The sequence below is a fragment of the Pantherophis guttatus genome, chromosome 4, assembly GCF_059756535.1.
Source record: "Pantherophis guttatus breed Tessera chromosome 4, ASM5975653v1, whole genome shotgun sequence".
In the NCBI taxonomy this organism is placed as follows: domain Eukaryota; kingdom Metazoa; phylum Chordata; class Lepidosauria; order Squamata; family Colubridae; genus Pantherophis; species Pantherophis guttatus.
In genome coordinates, this window is record NC_142066.1 from 34,834,544 (window position 1) to 34,856,240 (window position 21,697).

General features: G+C 41.4%; 1 protein-coding gene across 1 annotated transcript; it reads right to left on the reverse strand.

The window, feature by feature from the left end:
* Positions 1 to 392: 392 nt before the first annotated feature.
* LOC117668698 (vomeronasal type-2 receptor 26-like) lies at positions 393 to 21,215 on the reverse strand. Its single transcript, XM_087893602.1, has 9 exons — positions 20,937 to 21,215; positions 19,542 to 20,399; positions 18,304 to 18,531; positions 14,279 to 14,405; positions 8,382 to 9,279; positions 6,096 to 6,181; positions 1,850 to 1,923; positions 1,496 to 1,701; positions 393 to 566 (listed from the first exon to the last, which is right to left on the reverse strand). Exons 1-9 carry the CDS (start codon positions 21,213 to 21,215, stop codon positions 410 to 412), a joined length of 2,913 nt encoding a protein of 970 aa, XP_087749728.1. The 3' UTR covers positions 393 to 409.
* Between the last annotated feature and the right edge of the window lie 482 nt (positions 21,216 to 21,697).

A 21,697-nucleotide genomic window follows, 5' to 3' on the forward strand; every position in this document is an offset into this window, starting at 1 on the left:
AGACATTTGGAACCATCTGGTACAACAATGGTAAAATATTTTTGTTACCATATATTAGTGTAAATGTTCAATAAGCAAGCTGAAATAAAGTATACAGCACATAGCTGGAAAAATAAGAAAGAATATTAAGTATACTTTGTCTGTAAATTAAAAATAAATATTTTGCAAATAAATACAATTCAAAATTCCTGTAGTGAAAGTCTAATGTAAACCTAAATCAAGTCAAGACACTTTCAGTACCCAAGAATGCAACCTTCAAGATTCCTCTTTCTTTTGCTAAATTGGTTTTCTAACAGTTCCTAAACATCATACATACACACACAGGCACAGACACAGATCCACAGACACAGACACATACAGACACACAGATATTGTCAGGTATAAATGCCCTACCCGTGCCAAGGTTCAGCTATAGCTCAGTAGTGCAGGGGTTAACCCAGACATCCAACTGGTCAGCGCCTCCCATAGACCCCTCCTTACCTGAATCCCCGCCCACAGGTATAAAAGGTGGGCACACTCCTCCATGTTCTCCAGATCCTGATGTAACTAGTGATGATGTGCAGAACCTGTAAATAAAAGAGATATATTTAATCCGATGACTCAAGTCTCTTCATTGGGCCTGATCCATCAATCCTCGTAACAATATGGTAGCAGAGGATGGTTTGTAAGGCCCAGTGACACCAAACCACAAGACAAGGACCCATACCTACCTGCGGAATGGCGACACCTCCGAAGCAACGGGAAGGCAACCCATCGGACTCGCCAGGGAAGGTAGGAACCCTGACCGCCCCCAAAACCACCGCGATGGAAGGAAAGGGGGAGATCCAGAAAGAGAAAAGAACTCACCACAATGACCAAGAAGAAGAAAAGCTGCGACTCGACGTCCTGCAGCTGTTGAAAGAGCGAGCCGGCGACAAGAACCTCCTTGCCGACCTGCGGAGCTTCATAATCGACCGCGAGGTGGCAAGGAGAGAAGAAGACTCGGACTCCGAACTCGAGGAGCTGGACTCGGTGAGTGGATCGCCCAAAAGGGCACTCCCAACGGCCACCGAGCCCCGAAGCCCCGCTCAAGATTTGAAATGGTGGCCATCTTTGTCCATGTGGTCGGACAAGATGGCCGACCCCCAACCAATCGGCAGCCAGAATTCAAAATGGCCGGCACGCGAAAAATACCAGACCATGAGACATGATGAAAGTGACCGGGGAGAGGGGACAGAATCCGACTCCGACCCCTGGTACACCCCCAGTGAGCGGCAAGTAGATAGGGCCATGAAGACCCTTGCCGCCGCCTTCGGTCCAAGCCTCAAAATTACAAAAGAGAAACCAGAGAGGCCAAAACAGAAGGGAAGGCGAGGAGAGGGGCAACGAAGCACCCACCCGAGAGCCACCGACGCCCGTGTCAGCTCGCCAGCCCACCTACGCACCCCAGGGACGCCGCGCCTCCGATCGCCCAGGCCGCACACCCCGGACCGCATGGACTGGGGCAGCTACTTACAGCCATCGCTGGAGCTTCAGCGCTGCCAGGATCTTCATTCCGGAGAAGCAGCTGCTGGACGACGTCTTCCGGAGCACACCTGGACCCCCAAGACCGAAGCCGAGGCCTACCCGACCGATAGAGGCCTCTACACCGGAGCCGCGATGAACAGGTCCTTCCACGGCGACGGCGGAGCTGAAATGGACTTCGCGCATGCGCTCTTCCGCCTAGAAGAAGAAAAAAGAAAAAAATTACAAAGCGGGACTTTTAAACTACCGGCAAGCGTTCCCATGCCTTACTGCTGCTATAGGCACATAAGGAACCATGGACAGCAGCCAGCAGTAAGTAATTTTACAAATAGTGCTGGGAACTTACCAATAGACTTTCCCAAGTTGAGAATGGATGGGGGCAATATCCTAGAGTGGTCACAGCAGCTCCAGGTGGTGTTCCTAAAAGAAAACATGTCTCATTTTATTAATGACCCCCCAGAGAGGCCATGGACTTTAGAGCTGGATTGCATGCACCATAGGGCATTCTATCTTTTAATTGCCAGCATATCCCCCACAATTTACCACTGTATTGGCCATAACCTCACAGTATCAGAAATTATAGGGAAAATGTTTGGGTTATTCTACAGTGAGAGTGTGTCCACCACCACACAAATTTCCAAAGACTTCTTTTCCGCCAGACTTAAGCCAGGGACCCCCATGAGTGAGCACCTAGTGTCCTTAAGCGGTACCAGAGCAGAGCTACACCTTAGGGGAGAAGTTATTTCCGACCAGATCATGAAAAGCGTGATAATTAACTCTTTAGATCACTCATGGAATAACTTCTTAACACACTTAGACACCGTTAGTCTAGGAATGCTATCCATGGAGAAGCTATCCAACAAGCTAATCGTGGAAGATAATCTGAGAAGGAGCCGCCCCGGCCCTCCCAGAGAACATAAGAGTGAGAAGAGAGTAGCCATCCAAGAGAAACAGCACAACACGCCAGAGTGCTACATCTGTGGGTCGAGGGGACACATCAAAAGGGACTGCCCCAAGAACTATAGGGAGAGGGGCAGGCCAGAGCATAGGTACAGACAAACGGAAAGGCACACATCTGAAGAAAGGTATAGGCGCAGGGACTCACCCAATCCCAGGGACAGGAGAGGGAACAGAGATAGCTCGCGCGACAGCAGGACAGGATCCTTATACGGGATAGGGGAGCACACACACACCACACATCAAGACAAAGGCACCAGCTCATGGCTCCTAGACTCGGGAGCCTCCAACCACACCACCTACAATCAGAAACTACTCTCATCATTCAAGAGGGAGGACTTTTCGATCAAAGTTGCGGACCAAAAACAGGTTAGAGTGACGGGCAAGGGAACAGTTACATTGTCAGGCGTAGGGAAATTAGAGGGGGTACTGCTGGTCCCGGAGATACCCCACAGTAAAGCTTAGCAAGGAATCAGAGGTTGAGGTGACTTTTACAAAAGGTAATGTCAAAGTTAGCAAGGAAGGGGAAGATATAGGGAGAGTAACCATCAACCAAGGGTTACCTTATATAACTTTCTATGAGAATGACACCCACAGCGTGTACACCAGTTCAGAAAACACAGAGGACACTGACCAGGGCAGGACTGAGGGGGAACAGGTAGACGGGAGAGAGATAGATAGCGATAGTAACATGACGCAAGAAACACAACACAAAAGACACACCCAAAGGGGTCCCTCAATAGGCAAACCCATACATGACGACTGCGCTCACCTGCTACACCGGAAGCTAGGGCACGCCAGTTTTCCTGTGGTCCAGAAAATGGCCAATTGTACTGAGGGTATCAAAATAAAAAACTGTCAAAACTACCTCGATTGCTCGGTGTGCAAATGTTCTAAATTAAAGGTAAAACCCAGACCCAAGAAGTCGTTACGTGCCACCAAACAAATATTCGGCTTAGTCCACATGGACCTGGTAGGGCCCCTAAGGCCATCCGTAAATTATAAGAAAAGGTACTTCCTCACTATAGTGGATGACTATAGTCGATATGGCTTCGTCTATACCTTAAGAAAAAAGGATGAGGCCTTCCAAAAATTCAAGGAGTTTTACAAAAGAGTAGAAACCCAAAACAACACCCGGATCAAACAAATCATGACCGACAGAGGATCTGAGTTTCTATCTAAGGACTTCTCCCATTGGCTCAGGTCCAAAGGCGTGATTCACTTTACGTCGTCCCCGTTCTCCGCCTTTCAGAATGGGGTCGCAGAACAACGGAACTCCACGCTCCAAACAATGGTCAGGTGCGCCTTAGAGGACGCGGGCCTTGGCCAACACTTCTGGTCTGAAGCCCTGGTCTACTCCAACTACACACTTAACAGAACATGGTCCAGTGCGATAGACAAAACACCATACGAGCTCATGTATGGCAAGAAGCCTCAGATAGCACACTTACATGTATTCGGCGTAACTGCTGATGTACACATACCCAAGCAGTTGCGCAAGAAAGGGGATAAGGTATCCAGAAGACTGAGGTTTATGGGATACGAGCCGGGAACCAAGGGCTTCAGGTTTGTGGACAGCAATAATAGATTTGTGGTATCTAGAACAGCGGCATTCCATGAGCAAGCCAACTGGTCCAGAATACACTTAAATGAGGTACCCACCAAGCGAGAGGATAGTCCAATCGAGCAAGCTCAAAACAAAAGCGAGACAGTGGATAGACAGGAAGGGAGCAGGCCCAAGCCCAATCTCCAAGGCATCAAGGTTGAGGGATGGAAAGAGAATCATCCCAAGATAAGTGTCGACTCACTAACACAAAGAGAGGCCAGATACCTGCATGACACTGAGCAGACAGTAGTCAGACCGGTCAGGTCAACCAGAAACCAACTGCCAAGAAGGCTAAATGATTACGTGATGCACGTGCACACGAATCACGTTACGTCAAACTCCTACGAAGAGGTACTGAGACTCCCCCAGGGGGAGAGGGCAAAGTGGGAATTAGCCATGGCCAAAGAACTGGACAGTCTGAGGAAGCTAGAGGTCTACACCCACACCAAAGTCCCCGAGGGCAAAAACACAATAGGCACCCGATGGATCTTCAAGATCAAGAACTTAGAGGGTGGCCAAAGCCTATACAAAGCAAGATTAGTTGCCCAGGGGTTTGCTCAAAGGTTTCCGGAGGACTACACAGACACCTATTCGCCCACCATAAGAACAGAGAGCGTCAAAAGCGCCTTGGTCATCGCATCCCTGCTAGGGCTGGAGGTGCACCAGTTCGACGTGCAGACCGCCTACTTGCACGCCAAACTAGACAAAGAAATATACATCAGAGCGCCCCACAGCAAAGAAACCAACAGAGGGGACACCTGGTTACTTCACAAGAGCCTGTACGAGCTAAAGCAATCAGGCAAACGCTGGTACGAATGCCTGGTAGAGGCCCTAAAGTCTATGGGATCCACGGCGACCATAGCTGACAACTGCTTCTTCACCAGGAAAGAGGGGGACTCGCCAGAATACATCCTAGTTTACGTGGATGACATACTATATATCAACAAGCACGAAGGGAACCGCAACACCTTCGCCAGCAGACTGAGCGAGCATTTCACCCTAAAATACCTTGGAAGGATAAACCGGTACCTGGGGGTACAAGTCAACCAAACACCAAAAGGTTTCCAACTGTCACAGAAAGAGAAAATAGAAGAGTTACTCCATAAGTGCAACATGGCAGACACCAAGGGGTGCGATTCACCCATGCAGATGGACTTCCTAAAAAACATGCATGATGAATCACCCGAATTTGGAGACAACACGCTGTACAGGTCAGTCATAGGCTCCCTCCTGTATATCGCTAACTGGACAAGACCGGACATTGCTCTATCTGTTAATTTACTGTCCAGGCACGTGAGCAAACCCACCACATACCACTGGGATGTGGTGAAAAGGGTGCTAAGATACCTGAAACAAAGTGCCAATGCATGCTTAACCCTAGAGCCTGAAAAATCCGACGAACCCATCCTCTCCTGCTACGCTGATGCTGACTGGGCCAGAGATGCCAAAAGCCAGAAAAGCACGTCTGGGTACATATTCTACTTAACAGTCCGGTGCATTGGTACACAGGTAAACAAATCTTGGTGGCAACCTCGACCACTGAAGCTGAGTACATATGCCTCTCCAAAGCCGCCAACAATCTCATCTGGTTCGACGACCTACTCGCCAGCGTGTGGAGAGAACCAGCTTACCCAATAAATATCTACGAGGATAACAAGGCCTCCATAGAAATATCCATGTCCGACGCTGTAGGGCAAAGGTCAAGGCACATAGACATAAAGTATAAACACGTGAGACAGCTCTCCAGAATCGGTTTCATAAAGGCCATACACTGCGATACAGAAGAGCAGACCGCAGACATACTCACAAAACCTCTACAAGGCAAACAACACTCACACTTAGTTTCCAAGCTCAACATTCGCCTCAAGGCACCACACAGTCAGTCAGGATTACAGACACAGGTCAGGCATTTAGAGGGGATTTGTCAGGTATAAATGCCCTACCCTGCCAAGGTTCAGCTATAGCTCAGTAGTGCAGGGGTTAACCCAGACATCCAACTGGTCAGCTCCTCCCATAGACCCCTCCTTACCTGAATCCCCGCCCACAGGTATAAAAGGTGGGCACACTCCTCCATGTTCTCCAGATCCTGATGTAACTAGTGATGATGTGCAGAACCTGTAAATAAAAGAGATATATTTAATCTGATGACTCAAGTCTCTTCATTGGGCCTGATCCATCAATCCTCGTAACAGATATACAGACACACACAGACACAAACACACACACACACACACACACACACAAACATATAATTTCATATAAGGCTTATGAAGGCTTTTGACTTGGTTAGCAGGGATAGCCTTTATAAAATTCTCTCCAAGATTGAATGTCCACCTCAGCTCTTCAACATCATCAGATCCTTTCATGAGGAAATGAAGGGCACTGTAGTTTTTGATGGCTTAACATCAGATTCCTTTGATATTCGAAGTGGAGTGAAGCAGGGCTGTGTCCTTGCACCAACTTTATTCAGGATCTTTTTTGCTGTCATGCTGAAAACATGCTTTTGAAACTGCAACAGAGGGTATTTACCTCCAGATCAGATCAAACGGAAAACTCTTTAATCTCTCTAGATTGAGAGCAAAATCTAAAGTCCAGCTGAAATGTTTACGGGATTTCCTCTTCGTTGACGATGCTGCCATCACTGCTCACTCTGCTGAAGACCTTCAACAACTGTTACAGTGCAGCAGCAACTACAGCTCAGAGACTACAGCAGATGCTAGCTTGCAGGCATATGCTGGCTTGCATGCTCAGCTCAGCAAAGGCAAGCTCTCTTTCTCTCTGGCTCTCTGGCTCTGAGCTTCAGCTCTAGCTCAGGCATCAGGCAGTGACTTTGTTCCAGCTCTGTCTCTTTACTCAACTCTCTGAGTCCAGGTTTCTTCGGGCGTCTTGGCTCTCGGCTGTCTTGGCTTGGCTTGCTGAATAGTTTTGGCAGGCAACAAGCTCCTACTTATATAGTGAGTCAGTGAGCAATTAACTAGGGCGGGGGAGTCTTGTAGTTAATTGCAAGACGGAGATTGGCCTGTTTGAATCTTTGCAGTTTGTAACTAATCTTATAATCACAGCAATATTGGCAATACTATTGACAAATTTATGGACAGTCTTAGCAAGGCCTGCCAAGACTTTGGACTAACAATCAGCCTGAAAAAAACACAAGTCATGGTTCAGGACATGGATTCACCTCCCTGTAATACAGTCTCTGCACAAGAACTGAAGGTTGTCCATGACTTTGTGTACCTCAGCTCAACTATCTCTGACACCCTCTCTTTAGATACTGAGCTGAATAAACGTATTGGTAAAGTGGCCACCACATTTTCCAGACTTACAAAGAGAGTATGGCTTAATAAGAAGCTGACAGAACATACAAAGATCCAGGTCTATAGAGCCTGCATCCTGAGCATACACTTGTACTGCAGTGAATCTTGGACCCTTTACGCACGGCAGGAGAGAAAGTTGAACACCTTTCATATGCATTGTTCTCCAACGAATTCTTGCATCACCTGGCAGAATAAAGTTCCAAATAGCGAGTCTTGGAATGTGCTGGAATTTCTAGCATGTATACACTATTGAAACAGCAAAGCTGGCTCAGGCATGTCGTGAGAATGGCTGATGATCAGATTCCGAAAGATCTCCTGTATGGAGAATTAATGCAGGGAAAGCGCCTCAGAGAGAGACCACAGCTGCGATATAAGGATATCTGCAAGAGGGACCTAAAGGCCCTGGGAATGGACATTAACAACTGGGAAACCTTGACCTCCGATCGTTCAACTTGGAGGCTAAAGATGTAGCATGGCCTTCTCCAATTCGAATAGACACTTGTTCAGCAGGCTGAGGCAAAGAGGCAGTCCCAGAACCAGCGAAATCTAGGATCTGGGCAGGGGACAGAATGTATCTGTCCTCAATGTGGAAGGGATTGCCACTCTAAAATTGGCCTTTTTAGTCACACTAGATGCTGTTTTAGGACCTCTTTCCAAAGCACGATACCATAGTCTCTTGAGACTGAAGGATGCCAATGATATATAATTTCATATTTCTATATGTCAACTCTTGCAGCTTTGGGCAATATATGAACACATCTGATGATGTTAATCAAAATTTTCATCATTCACATTAAACTGGACAGGACACATCCATTCTTTGATCTTGAAACACATCTTCTTTTAAAATTTTATACTTCTTTTCCCTAAATTTTATGCATAAATTAAGTTAAATCAAGGTCGGGGAGATTTCTCTAAATTCCATCAGGGTGAATTAATGTACAAAGAACATTGTACAAAGAAAAATATTTCATTAAATACAAATACAGAAAGATAATTACTTTTCTTTCCTTATTAAATGTTCTTTCTTGTTCATCTCAGGTCTCAGTAAAATGATGTAGCATTTGGGGAAAAATATACAGCCCAATAAACCAGAACTGGAGGATAAGATAGAAAAGATCTCCACAGCTACCATGTATTTCCCTTTGGTACTCAGGTAGGTTGGAACAAAAGTCAGCCAAACGCTGCAAAATACCAACATGCTGAAAGTGATAAACTTGGCCTCATTGAAACTGCTGGGAAGCTTTCTGGCTTGAAAAGCAATGTTAAAGCTGACAATAGCCAGGAAGCCCATGTAACCCAGGACACAGTAAAACATGATCACTGAGCCTTCATTACATTCCATTATGATTTCTCCCTTCAGTGAGTGCAGGTCTGTATCTGGGAAAGGGGGAGAGGTACTCAACCAAACTGTGCAAATTCCCACCTGGATGAAGGAACCCAAAAGGACAATAGAATTGGCCAGTCCTTTCCCTACCCATTTCCTCATTCCAGAGCCTGGTTTAGTTGCCATAAATGCCAGAATCACAATCATGGTTTTTGCCAATATAGATGAAAGGGCCACTGAGAAGATAATGCCAAAAGTTGTTTGTCGGAGAAAACAGGTCATTTTTTCAGGTCTTCCCATGAAGAGGAAGGAGCAGAGGAAGCAGAATAAAAGGGAGAAAAGGAGGGTACAAGTGAGGCTCCAGTTGTTGGCTTTGACAATTGGAGTCTCTCGATGCCTCCAAAATAGTCCAACCACAAGGAGTGACATTAAAGAGAAAACAATAGCCAAAGTAACAAACAGGATTCCCAAAGATTCGTTATAAGAGAGATAGGTAAACATTTTGGGAATACATTGATTTTGGATATTGTTGGGATATTCATTTACTGGACATTTCATGCAGGTATCCATATCTGGAAAAAGAAAAAAGAAGATACTTTTTCAAATATAACAAACTTTCTATCAGTATAAAATATGTACAGAACAATTGATGTTGATAATTTAATGCCAAAACATACATCAGTCTCATAACATAAATTTAAACCTGGGATCCTTTGTTATGCACAGACAATGTTGTTCGAAAAACAAAAGCAGATAAAAGGGGTTTCTGTCCGCTATCTGCATTTGTACAATGAGGGATTTACAAATAGGTCCTTAAGTGCCATTCCTGTTTGGATGAGCAATATTTGCAATTTCAGAGACAAATAGGTTTGTAGAAATAAATATTATAAATACTTGATAATAAGAGATCAATTTTATGTGGTATTTTAAGGAACAGATAGAATAAGAAATTGGAGAAGCCAATTTTGTCTAAACTATGGAAATCAATCAGAACAACCAAATTAAATGATTTAATGGATCATAAATTATTTTATTAGATTATACTGTATTTTTACTGGAAAAGACTCTTACTGTTATTGCAGATGTGAAGAGAGTAATGCTTCATGAAGTTATATTTTTCTGACATCATATACATTAATTTGTCATTTGTATTTATTTGATCATGGTCAAATGATCAATTTAGTATTTTCAAATATTTACAAATTTTTGAACTACATCTCCAATAAATAGAAAGTAATAGCTGAATTGAATATCCCAATAAACATCAATGTTTTCCCAAAGTGTTCCCCTGTCTTATAATGAATGTTATAATGAACCTTTGGGATTTTTCTTTATTACATTGTCTATTGTTTTTTCTTTGCTTACAGCCCTTGTGCTTGGACTATTTTGGAGGCATCAAGAAACACTAGTTGTAAAAGCCAATGGAAATCATTTATACAATGGAAATGTATACATATATATTCTTTTTGCTTAGAGACTTATTTAACCTTCAACAGTGGAAGGATAAATATATGACCCAGATTACTCAATCCATTTAAAACTGATGTTGCCTTGGCCTATCAATAAATTCATTTAAGCATTTCTGGCTTAAATGACAATATATCTTCATAAAAAACCTTTAGTTAAAAATTTTAATTACATATAGATCAGGTGAACTGGTAGTGGCAGTGGTGGGAGGGTCCGCCCACCCATCGTGCACACACACAAGCGAACCGGTTGTGACGGTATTTGGAACCCTCCCGATACATACATACATATATACATACATACATACATACATACATACATACATACATACATACATAAATGCGCCAGCCTGGATTTTTGCTGTTCAGCTATAACAATGATGGAATTAACAGAAGCAATTAAGAAGCAAAAGAATGGAAAGACACTAGAGCCAGATGGTTTATCTGTTAAATACTATAGGACCATGATGGCGAACCTATGGCACACGTGCCACAGGTGGCACACAGAGCTATATCTGTGGGCATGTGAACCTAACTCAGCTCCCCAGCTGATTTTCGGCTGGCCCTGCCCACGTCATCCCTCCCCTCCCAGGCATCTCCACTTAGCCCATTTTGGATGCCAAGTAGGTACAGGGCTTGCACGGAGGCTCTGGGAGGGCATTTTTGGCCTCCAGAGGGCCTCCAGCGTGGTGGGGGAGGCCATTTTTTCCCTCCCTAGGCTCCAAGAAAGCTTCTGGAGCCTGGGGGGGCAAAAACTTGCCCTGCTGGGCCCACTGGAAGTCAGGAAATGGGTCATTTCCAGCATCCAGAGGGCCTCTAAGGGGCAGAAGAGGCTGTTTTCACCCTCCCCAGGCTCCAAGAAAGCCTCTGGAGCCTGGGGAGGGTGAAAAATGGGCCTACCAGAAGTCTGGAAATGGGCCGTTTCCAGCCTCAGGAGGCTTCAGGGAAGCCTGCTAGGCCCAAAACGGGGCGTGGGGGGGTCGCACATGCATGCGCAGGGGGGTGGGGCATGGGGGGCATTGAATTCTGGGTGTGGGTATGCACGTATGTGACCCCTTTGGGCTCCCCCCACTTTTGGCACATGATGGCAAAAAGGTTAGCCATCACTGCTATAGGACATTACAAGAATCTTTAAGTCTCCCATTATTGGATGTTATGAATGAAGTGATGACAAAGAAGAAAATATCCAAATCATGAACTGAGGCGTATATTACATTGATTCATAAAGAAGATACAGACCCACAACAAATCAAAAACTATAGGCCTATATCCCTGCTATATTCAGACTATAAAATTTTCACTTGGCAGAAAGGCTTAAGAGATATTTGAATAATTTCATACATACAGATCAAAATGGATTCCTCCCAAAAAGACAAATTAGAGACAATATAAGAATAATTCTGGACACTTTAGAATATTATGAAGCACATCCTGAAAAGCAGATGGCCTTGATATTCTTAGATGCACAAAAAGCTTTTGACAATGTAAATTGGTGATTCATGATGCTCCAAATGGAAGAGATGGGTTTTGGCAAGAAATTTATTCAGGCAATTGAAGTTATATACTTGTGATGGCGAACCTATGGCATGCGAGCCATATTAGTGGGCATGCCAGCTCAGTTCTGGGGCACATGCGCGCGCCAGCCAGCTGATTTTTGGGCCTTCTGGGCCCACTAGAAGTAGGGAAACAGGCTGTTTCCTGCCTCTGGAGGGCCTGGGGGGTGGGGAAGGCCCGTTTTTCTTTCTTACCTGGCTCCAGATCCTCTCTATGCATCTGGGAAGGGCAGAAACAGCCTTTCCCACTCCCTTGGAGGCCCTATGGAGGCTGAAAGGGCCCATTTCCCAACTCCCGGTGGGACAGGAAATGATGTTTTTTCCTGTCCCCAGCTTCCAGAGACTCCTAGAGAGGCTTCTAGAGACTCCTGTAGAGGTTCTGGAGGCTGGGAACAGCAAAAAATGTCACTTCCTGTCCCACCAAGAGTTGGGAAATGAGCCCTTTCAGCCTCCGTAGGGCTTCCAAGGGAGTGGGAAAGGCTGTTTTCGCCCTTCCCAGATGCATAGAGAGGATCTGGAGCCAGGTAAGAAAGAAAAACAGGCCTACCAGGCCATTATGTGCCAGGAGCGGGGGTGGGGGGTCGGGTGGGGTTGCGTGTGCATGAGCACGGGCATGTGCGCATGCGATCCTCCCCCGCCCCCCCTCTCCTGGCACGTGATGGCAAAAAGGTTAGCCATCACTGCTATATACAGTACCTCAAGCAGACCATAAAAGGTACTTTAGAAGGCACCAGATACGAGAAGCCTTATTGTTGAACTGGGAGAAGGTTAAAAAATATTATTATTTGAAGATTCCAGTCTGGGTATCTACAATTGAAGCCTTTTCATATTCAGTAGTATTTAAAAGGGAACAAATTGTTAGATATAGTGACTTATTGGATGAAAAGGGTGAACTTAAATTAAAGCAAGAATTAGAAGATCAGGGATATAAGATGGATTGGTTTTTATACACGCAACTACGTTCTAGATATGAAGAAGATCTCAAACAAGAAGGTTTTTATAATGTTTGGCTAATTAGATAAGATTTTAATGGGTTCTGATAATCATGTAATTAAAAAATTATATGGATACTTGTTAGAGATAAAATTGGAGAAGAACAGGTTAAAGAATCAATGATAGCTTGGGGAAAAAAATTTGGTCATCGTATTGATTTAGAGAAATGGCAAAAATTGTGGTCGCATAACTATAAAATGACAATGTCTACAGCATATAAGGAGAATTTGTATAAGATGTTTTACAGGTGGCATCTACCCCCGATGAGGATAGCCAGAATGTTCAAGAATAAGTCGGAGAAATGCTGGAAGTGTCATCAGACTCCAGGATCATACTACCATATGTGGTGGACATGCATAGAAGCTAAGAAATATTGGACTAAGATACACACGTAGTTGGAAAAAATGATAAAGAGACATATTGACTTTAAACCAGAGATATTTTTATTAGAGATCTTACCAGAAACATATAATAGAGAATTGCAATATTTAATTGTAAATGTTTTAACAGCGGCTAGAATTGTATTTGCCAAGAACTGGAAAGGAGAGAAGATACCTACTGATGAAGAAATTATTAAGAAAATGATGGACTGTGCTGAAATGAGTAAACTGACATTTGAAATAAGAGAACAGGAAGATAAACAATATTATTTGATATGGGGTTTGTTTTATCAATGGATAGATAATAAAACATGGAGATGAAATATGAAGTGGAAGTGGAAGTGAAATATTAAGATAAAATATGTGAATTTTTTTTTCTATGGAAAATAAGCCTTGGTCATATATTGATATTTTGAAGATGGGATTGAGCACAAAAGGATGTTAACCTATCGATACACTGTCTGTAATTGTTTGGAATGACGATAGTTTCATGTTTTGTTTTTGTTTTAAAATAAAAAAATTGGTTTTTTTTTAAAAAAAGAGACACTAGTTGTAAAAGCCAATGGAAATCATTTATACAATGGAAATCATTTATACAATGGAAATACATATATTTTCTTTTTGCTTAGAGACATATTTAATCTTCAACAATGGAAGGATAAGAATATGACCCAGATTACTCAATTCATTTAAAACTGATGTTGCCTTGGCCTATGAATAAACTCATTTAGAATTCATTTAAGCATTTCTGGTTTAAATGACAATATGTCTTCATAAAAAAACTTTAGTTTAAAATTTTAATTTCATATAATCCATGAGAAGAAGATATATGAGAGAGCAAAATAAAGGAAGATAGAGTGAGGGAAGATAGTATATTATTGGGGGAAGGTCTTTTTCTTGTTTTGTTCCAAATACATTCATACATACATACATACCAATGGTGGGTTGCAACCGGTTCGCACCGGATCAGGCAAACCAGTAACAACTGCGGCAGGATGCTTCTGTCCATGTGTGGAAGTGCTGCACATGCATGCTTGCACAAGTGAACCATAGCAACAGGATCTGGAAAACACTTCACATACATACATACATACATACATACATACATACATACATACATGCACCAGACTGGATTTTTGCTATTCAGCTAGCCAAAGTCCTCATATCTTTTTGTCCTACCTATTTCATCAGAAATCTGTCCTTCTGAACAGGGCACACAATCATAGCAACAAAATTTCTCTCCTTCCTTCTTCTTTCTGCAGGAGCCTGGATAGCAGTGGTCATTGCACACAGAAAGAGGAAGCACCTAGACAATAATAGGTATGAGAGAGTCAGAGATTAAAATACCTCCATTAATACAAATTTCACAAACAAGAACCCCTATCCAGGCTAAAGAAGCAGAAGAAAATGAAAATGAGGAAACTTGAGTTAATAAGAAGGAACTGGCCTTGATTTCTTTGGATGTTCTAGTAGAAGACTTGGAAGGGCAGAAAATTATGATAAATAGGATCTGACATGTGTTTGGATTACTCCTAATGGATTCATTAGTTAATACTTTTTTCTGAAGATGAGCAAATGCAATGTAGGGTCTTTGCAGCCAGAATGTTTAAAACCAGAAAATGGCAGTACAGATAGTCCCAGACATACAATCACAATGGAGTGCTGGATTTCAGTCATAAGATGTTGCACTTGCAAGTCAGGATACAAAGTGAAAAATTCAATTTTTCAGCCATATTTATAATGGTAGCAAAGTGAATCTTCTTCTTGTTGTGCCATATCCATTATAGGATGTTGGTGATCATGTTGGCCATCCTATTTTTATCAACAGTACATGAAAAAGTGCTGCTTTGTCCAAATCAGTTCCTTAGATTTTGAAGTCATGATGTTCTTCTTCTGCCTGGACCTCATTTGCCTTCAATTTTTCCCTGGAGGATTAAGTGAAGTATGCCATATTTTTCCAGGTGTTGCATCACATGTCCAATATATTCTAACTTTCACCTTTTTATGGTTTTCATGATTTCCCTTGACTTTCCCAGGCGGCTTATCACCTCCACATTTTTTATTTTGTCTGTTCAGCTTATTTATTTATTTATTTATTTATTTATTTATTTATTTATTTATTTATTTATTGATTGATTGCGATTTATATGCTGCCTTTCTCCCTAGGGACTCAAGGAGGCTTACAAAATGACAACTTCAATACAAATCACAATACAATACAAAATTAAAATCAATAACCCAGTTAAAAAATGATTTAAAATTATACCAGTGTACCCCCAAACGGATCAGTTTAATTGGCGGAAGAGCCACGTCTTCATAACAGCCATAACAGCCGCCTGTAAATCCACATTTCAAATACTTCTAGTCTCTTTAAGTAGCTTTCTGTCAGAGACCAACTCACTACTCCATAGAGCAGGATAGAAAAGATGTAACATCTGACAAGCCTGATTTTCAGTCTTAGAGTTATGTCATGACTGCAGAAGACCTTTTTCATTTTGAAGAATGCTGTTCGAGCTTTCTCTATCCTTATCTTTACTTCAGAGGTCATGTCCCAGGTTTCATGCAAATTAGAACTGAGGTATGTGATCCTTTCAACTTTTTCTACTGAATCACATAGTTGTTTAGAATATAGAATTCTTTATTGGCCAAGTGTGATTGGACACACAAGTAATTTGTCTTTGGTGCATATGCTCTCAGTGTACATAAAAGACAAGATGCACTCGTCAAGACTCATAAGGTACAACACTTAATGATAGTCATAGGGTACAAATAAGCAATCAAATCACATTAGGAAACAATATAAATCATAAGGATACAGCAACATGGTTACAGTCATACAGTCATAAGTGGGAGGAGATGGGTGATAAGAACAATAAGATGACTAATAATAATAGTAATGCTGGAAGACAATGGGAAGAAATTTTTACTGCAGCTCTTCAATCGAAAATATGAAACAGGAAAGATACCAAATGATTAGCTAAAGTCGACTTTTGTGACAATCCCCCAAAAATAAATGCAAAGTGTACTGAATACAGAACAATAAGCTTAATGAGTCATGCCCTGAAAATATTCCTGAGAATAGTTGACACAAGACTATACAACAAAATTGAGGAGTGTCTAAGTAACACACAATTTGGTTTCAGAAACAATCTTGGTACACAAGATGCCCTATTCAGTATTCAAGTTCTTATACAGCACTGTAGAGATGTCAATCACAGTGTTTACATGTGCTTCATCAATTTTGAAAAAAACATTTGACAAAATAAGACACAGCAAACTATTACAAATCCTGAAACAAGTGGAACTAGATGACAAAGACATCTGAATCATAAAGAATCTATATTGGCATCAGGTAGCAAATGTGAGACTAGGTCAAAAATATTCAGATGATGCAGAAATATGAAGAGGGGTCAGATAAGGCTGTATTCTGTCTCTGCTGTTATTTAATATCTACTCTGAGTCAATTTTCAACAAAGCACTGGAAAACATTGATGCTGGCCTCAAAGTAAATGATGTTCAGATCAACAATTTAAGATATGCTGCTGATATAGTTCTGCTTGCCAGTAAGCATGAAGACCTTCAACTCCTCATCAACAGAATCTCAGAAATATCTGAAAAATATAGCTTGAAGCTTAACACCTCAAAAACCAAGGTCATGGTCGTCAGCAAACAACCCATTAATTTACCACTGATAAATTCGGTAGGAATACCATTAGAAAAAGTTGAAAGGATCACGTACCTCAGTTTTAATTTACATGAAAGCTGGGATCAATGAAATGAAGACAAGGATAGCAAAAGCTCGAACAGCATTCTTCAAAATGAAAAAGGTATTCTGCAGTCACGACATAAGCCTAAGACTGAAAATCAGGCTTGTCAGGTGTTATCCTGCTCTATGGAGTAGAGAGTTGGTCTCTGACAGAAAACCACTTGAAGAAACTAGAAGCATTTGAAATGTGGATTTACAGATGACTGTTACGTATAAACTGGGTTAACAAAATCACAAATGAGGAGGTGATAAGCCACCTGGGTAAGCAAGGGGAAATAATCAAAGCCATTAAAAAGCAAAAGTTAGAATATTTTGGACATGTGATGCGACACCCAGAAAAATACGGCATCCTTCACGTAATCCTCCAAGGAAAGATTGAAGGCAAACAAGGTCCAGGCAAAAGAAGAACATCATGGCTTCAAAACCTTAGGGCCTGGTTTGGACAAAACTCAGCAGCACTTTATCATACAACTGTTGACAAAAATAGGATTGGTGGGCATAGCAGGGGAAGGATACGGCAAAATCCCCATTCCCTGTCCCTCCTGGGGAAAGGATATTGCAAAATCTCCATTCCCACTCCACTCTGGGGCCAGCCAGGCTCTCCAAACTACTCAAAATTTTCACTAGCCGGTTCTCTGAACTGGTCAAAATTTCCGCTACCGGTTTTCCAGAACCTGTCAGAACCTGCTGGATTTCACCCCTGGTACAACACTTAATGATAGTCATAGGGAAGAAATAAGCAATCAAATCATATTAGGAAACGGTCAATATAAATCTTAAGGATACCAGCAAAGTTACAGTCATACAGTCATAAGTGGGAGGAGATGGGTGATAGAAACAATGAGATGACTAATAGTAATAGTAATGCAAACTTAGAGAATAGTTTGACAGTGTTGTGGGAATTACTTGTTTAGCAGAGTGATGGCGTTCGGGAAAAAAACTGTTCTTGTGCCTAGTTTTGCTCTATAGCATAGTTTTGAGGGTAGGAGTTGAAACAATTTACGTCCAGGATGCAAAGGGTCTGTAAATATTTTCACAGCCCTCTTTTTGACTTGTGCAGTTATGTAACCATGGAACACTGCAACTGTTCACAAATCCGAGCAAGTTGCCGTGTGCCTGAAATGTAATTACATGACAACAAGCAAGGAGTAATCTTTGCTTCAATGGCAGGTCATAAAGGACTTTTTCCCCCAGAGGTTGTTAAATGAACAGTTGTATTTCTAGGACTATCTGCAGTTGCATTTGGCAATTTTTGTTCCAAATGCAATCAGAACCATTTGCCATAAACCTCCCATGGACATATTAGTACTCAAATTTGTATATAGAAAATGTTATACATCATTTTAAAAGATTCCAAAAGACAGAAACATCATTTTCTTTAATTACTGCCATGTATTTGACAATTGTTTTATTTTTGTTATTAGTTGAGAATTCTCACCTGATTAAAGCTTCTGTGCCATAGAATTTGATTGTCATTAAGAGCTAAACCTTTGCCTGGTGGAGCCTGAGGTTCCAATGTTCCAACTTTGACTCGAGAAAAGGAATTATTGGGGAAAGTAATCCAGTTTGCAACATCAAAACCCATAATCAGTTCTCTGTTTTCATCAAACGTAATAGTGTCTCCCATATTGTTATTGAATACGATGCTTTGCAAGTAAGAATGAAACTGTATTTTTTACAGAAAGAAATTAACAGTAAGACTTTGAAATCGTAACAACTACATAAAATTATTTTAAGCTGAACTCTCCTGCTTTGTAAAACACAAACAAGGATTGAGGTTGTCTTCAAGTCAATATTGACTGCTGTCTGGGCAAGACTTGGCAAAATGTACAGAATTGGTTTGCCATTGCATCTTTTCTAGGACTGAGAGAGAGCGGCTGGCCTAAGATCACCAGCTGGCTACATGAGTAGAACGAAGAAGAATTTACATGTGCCAGGCTAATGTTGCAGGATCCAATCTAGGTCAACCATCATGACCAAAGGTTTTGTCTTCCGAGCTTTCAGACTCATGTTAGAGCTCATCTTCAGAGAACTTCTCTCTAGCGGACTCTGGCTCCATCGCAAGTCTGATAGCTCAGAAGACAAAACCTTTGGTCATGATGGCTGACCCAGATTGGATCATGTAGAAGTTACATCTCCCAGTTTCTAGTCCGGTGATTTAACTACTAGATCAAAATGGTTGTCATCATACATCTTCCATATTTTACAAAATGGAACATGTATGAAGACAATCAGTGTCTCTCTTTCAGATTAACTGTTAACTGTTAATTCCTTTTAACCACTGTTATGTTAGCCTCAATTTTTTCAAAGTATTAAACATAGTTGTTATCTTCAAGGCAGAGATTTATGCTATACAAATTATAATAGGTGTTACGGTAAATAGAATTTCCAAGAACTCACAATGATTGGCCTAATCAAACAACATGCAGTTTTTTGGGTTGCATAGAATATGAATCCATTCCAGAAAGGACACTTACAATAGTGTATCTCAAATTCCATGATACATGGCTAGTATCATTGCCACAGATGTATCATCTACATCAGGGGTCCCCAACCTTTAGACCATGGCCCAGAATTCATTGGTATAAGAGTGTTATGTAACATCATTACCAGTAGCATTACTACACAATGCAGTTAAACAAACAATCTTTATGTGTTAGAAACAAAATAAGATACCTGCCATGGTTTTAAATTCTGAAATATTACTTGTTCTGTTCCTATTGCATTTCTACGTCTGGATCTGGACTTGAGTAATGCATGCAAAGAATGTACCATAACAAACACTGCATTATAAATGTTGTAACTGTGACCACTCATTCTCATTTCAAATAATATACTTGGCAGATTCTCTAAGTTCTCATCCCCAGTGCACAATACCTTGTTATCTTCATTTAAACTAGAAGAGTGTAATGGGCAGTCAAATGCCTGCTCCCAAAAATTCTGAATGAAATTGTCTTCTTTTGCCCAATATGGCCTTACACTGTGAAGAAATTCTTGGAATCCAGGGGGCTCTTTTGAGCGAACTGCAAATGACAGAGCACCATGGAAACTCTGTATATCCCAAACTCTCTGAATGGACAGTGATTCAAAATTCCAATGGGATGTTATAATCCACACTTTACCCAAAGATGGCAATGAAGTCCAAGATGTTACAAAGATGATAATTCTCAGATTTTCCATGGCTGGAGTTAGGGCATAGATTAAACACACTTTGACTTTATCATCCATAAAGAGTTGATCATATCTTAACTCCGTTGCAATCAAGTGTATATATTCATCTACATATGCTTTCTGTGGTGGTCTAAATATGAAAGCATAACAAATGTTGTTTTGGGAAAGCAATGGTTCAATTTCCTGCAAAAACATGTCCCCATAGTAATCATCCATAGCCAAGATCCCAATCCAATTCCATCCAAAATGCTGAAGTAATTGAATAACCCCAGAGTATTGATGCATTTCACTTGGGACCATCTGGTACAAAGATGGGAATAGATTTTTCTCACCATGTACTGAAGAAAATGTTCCATAGGCAAGCTGAAAGCCAATATGTAGCAAATAATTAGGGCCATTACATATGAAAATGAAATGTGATTCATTTTCAGCATAGCTAAGACAGAAAGTAAGCATTCAAATGTTGGTGGAAATTATGCAGTCAATTCATATACATGCAGTATTATATCAGTTAAAAGATTGTCTATCTGTTTCTGAGCACATATTAACTGAATGTGAAAACACTAAAACAGCACACTATCAAAAGCCAGGCATTTATGATGTACAAAAGTCTTCTAGTTTGACTGCCTGAATTTGTATGTTCTGTAGTGGCCCAACCACTTTGAAATTCATGCCAACAGGAGTTTGCTAATCTTCAATATTAGGGTGAAACTACAAAAAAATTCTAAATATTTAATCATTCCTATAATTTATTCATACTTATATTAACTCTATGTACAATAGAGTGTTCTCCTAGATTTGCCCTGTGAAGGTCAACTCTGGAATGCGGCATAAATGTTCTATAAGAATTGAAGGAATTAAAGAAATTGGGATTTCTAGGGCACCATCTCAAGGATATACCTGTGGAATCTTGTAGTTGGCAAGAACTGTGGCCATGATGAATGAGCTCTCCGCCAAACGTCCTCCAATAGCAGCAATAAATGTTTTCTTTAAATCACAGGTAAAGTTGGGAACAAACTTCTGCTGTGTAGAAAGTAAGCTCAAGGTTGCCTTATAGGTTATCCTCACAGGAAAATAATTGTTCACAATGTGGAAACCCAATGTGATGTTCGGTAAGAGCTCAGGGTTCCTATTGATCTCCTTGATAGTAAACACCAAAGCAAGGATGTGCTGATACATCTTTGGCACAGAACTGCAACAAAATTCAATTGAAAGTGTCTCCGATCCTTCCATTGTACTTGTGTACTCAAAGCTATAAAACTGAATGCAATGAAGTTCAAAGTCATCCATAGAACCAGCCCTACAATTAACTGAAAAGCAGTCACTTCAAGCTATAGTTACCTAAACTCAGCAGTAATAGGTGGAAGAGATGCTGAAACCCTTAAATAACTAAACTCTTCAAAAGAGTTCCTATGCTTTGTCTCATTGCCAGTGTTCAAGGAAAAACTCAATGTCACGTCAGATGTGTGTCTGAAGGGACTAGGAGGTTCCTTTGGGTGACAAAGTTATTTGTACCTCTTCAAATAAAAGGAAAGACTTTTTTAATTTAATCTCCTGAGATAATTTGTCTTTTGAAAGAAATAGCTTTGCATCTTTTTCTAAACGTTATCTTTCTTATCTAATATGTAGCCTTATTACTGGTTCTCCCTTACCATCAGGTA